Genomic DNA, 2,254 nt, shown 5'->3' with positions numbered 1-2,254 from the left:
TTATCCTGTTTCTTTTTCCCCTGTTTTGTAGTGTTAAGAGCTCGGAGGTCGGATTTGGTCGGAGAAGCATCACACTATCAACCTCAAGATCTCGGTACATAAAGAAACTTATTTTGGAAATCAATGGCATGTATAAGCTAGTAAAGTAGATGTTAATGTGGAATGAATGTATGGTTAGCCATTGGTATGGCTAACAAATTTTGGTTTTGGCATGTGATGAGATTATCTTATGAATACAATAAATCTATCTTGAAAATATGTTGAAATGGATTGGTTGTGTTGGCTTGGTCTCGGTTTAAAATTTGCAGGGAGGATTAGATATTTATAAAAGGGGTCATATTGAGTTTTAAAAAATAAATCAGTAAAATCTGGTAATACCTCGTATCCTATTCCGGCGACGGATACGGGTAAGGGGTGTTACAATGTTGTTAGTCTCTGTGGATTTAGAACCCATACTTTAATTTGACTATTTTCAATCTTGAACTTTCCAGATTTTTAAATTTTAGGTTTGATCAAGTGATAATTATTAAATTCATTAAGTTATGTTATGCTATTTTTCAGATGAGCCTATTATTTCTATATATTATTTAAAAAAATTAAGTTAATAAATTTAAAAACTATAGATTGCATTGAGATTAAAATTTTAAAATTCAAAAATTATAATCACTAACAATAATTTAATTAATAATCATAGACTAAATTTATAATTTTGTACATAATATAAAAGTAATAATAGAATTTAACTATCGATATTAATGAATTGAAAAAGTAGGGTTACTAAATCCACAATGAATGCAAAATTAGAGTTTCGTTGGCAGTATATTCTCTTACCATGAATCTGATTGGATAATGGCAGTGAGTGGTGTGGAGAAGAGAGAGAAAATGAAGACAAAATGAAGTCCAAATTCACATGAAATGAAATGGCTTCCATTGTCGTATTCTATATATATTCATAGCTACCCCCCCCTGAGCCTCCTTATGTTCAAGTCTCTTCTCAAAGGGACTCCATTTCATTTTTTATAATTTCTCTTTTTGGTCCTTTTTATCTTTTTCTTTGTTGGAACTCAATAGTATTGATTTCTTTCATGGCGAAAGGCCGGCGATTGTCCACCAGCAGAAGCGAACGGTACCTCGGGAGTTACGGTTACGGTCACAACCAAGGGGAAACCGTCACGGACGAAACGGAACTCGGCGAGGATGATGTCTGGTCCATGGTTGATACCGTCTCAGACCGACACGACCAGGGTGACGACAATCCACGGAGCGAGTGGACTACACGCGTCGAGCATGAGAGTAATGGGAATGGGAACCTGGGCCGCCGCCGAATCCCTCGAGATGAGCGCCACGTGGGCGGGTTGTCTTTGGCTTTCGAGGATTCTTCTTCGAGCAAGCCTAGGATCGTGCACCAGTTTCGCGGCCACGACAAGGTGGCAGCCGCTGCTTCGCCACGTGGACACAAGATGGCCACATCAGCGCCCGTGAACGTGCCTGACTGGAGTAAGATTTACAGAGTGGACTCGGTGGAGTCTATACATGACTCGGATGATGGTGAGTCGGAGGAGATGATGCCGCCGCATGAGTACTTAGCACGTGAGTACGCTCGGAGTAAGAAATCTGGTGGGGCGTCGGTGTTTGAAGGCGTTGGTCGCACGCTCAAGGGCCGCGACTTGAGGCGGGTCAGGGATGCAGTTTGGAGCCAAACCGGGTTTGATGGGTAGGCCCTTAAATAAAAAAAAACAAAAAAGGACCCAAAACCAGCTTAATTATGATTGATGACAATGAGATACCATTATTTTTTTCTTTTAACTTGGGCAATGATTCGGCTGAGTCGACACATGCGAGTGAACTCAGTGTCGAGTGAGCACAAACAGGATTTTGAATTGGGAGGGTCAAAAAAATTCTGTTCTTGATTGGAATTCAGAAGTTAAAAGTGTGTTTCCAATTTCTATTTGATGGTAATTTGAAACCAAATTAAGTTCAGGTAAACAAAAAAGTTACGGTTTATATATATATATATATATATATATATATATATATATATATATATATATATATAAGAGTTATTTAAAGATTAAATTAAACTCGAGGTGAACTAAATATTTGAATAACTAAAAGCAAATTTTACTATATATATGTTGAAATTTCGCTTTATTATACTGATTGGATTAAGTTAGAATCGAGTTAACATTTACTCTTAAAAGAATAACATAAAAATACTATTTTTATTTATAGATCGCTTCAAATAAGATATTAC

General features: G+C 37.0%; 1 protein-coding gene across 1 annotated transcript; it reads left to right on the top strand.

Moving 5' to 3' along the window:
• The first annotated feature begins 973 nt into the window (after window positions 1-973).
• Window positions 974-1,946, top strand: LOC105798933 (hypothetical protein). Its single transcript, XM_012629194.2, has one exon. The coding sequence runs from the start codon at window positions 1,086-1,088 to the stop codon at window positions 1,716-1,718; it is 633 nt and encodes a 210-aa protein (XP_012484648.1). The 5' UTR covers window positions 974-1,085; the 3' UTR covers window positions 1,719-1,946.
• Window positions 1,947-2,254: the final 308 nt, after the last annotated feature.

The sequence above is a fragment of the Gossypium raimondii genome, chromosome 9, assembly GCF_025698545.1.
Source record: "Gossypium raimondii isolate GPD5lz chromosome 9, ASM2569854v1, whole genome shotgun sequence".
Taxonomy (NCBI): domain Eukaryota; kingdom Viridiplantae; phylum Streptophyta; class Magnoliopsida; order Malvales; family Malvaceae; genus Gossypium; species Gossypium raimondii.
This window is presented reverse-complemented; position numbering and strand designations above follow the sequence as displayed.

Bases quoted from the DNA above. Each gene is read 5' to 3' on its own strand.
- LOC105798933 (XM_012629194.2), top strand. From the start codon at position 1,086: ATGGCGAAAGGCCGGCGATTGTCCACCAGCAGAAGCGAACGGTACCTC.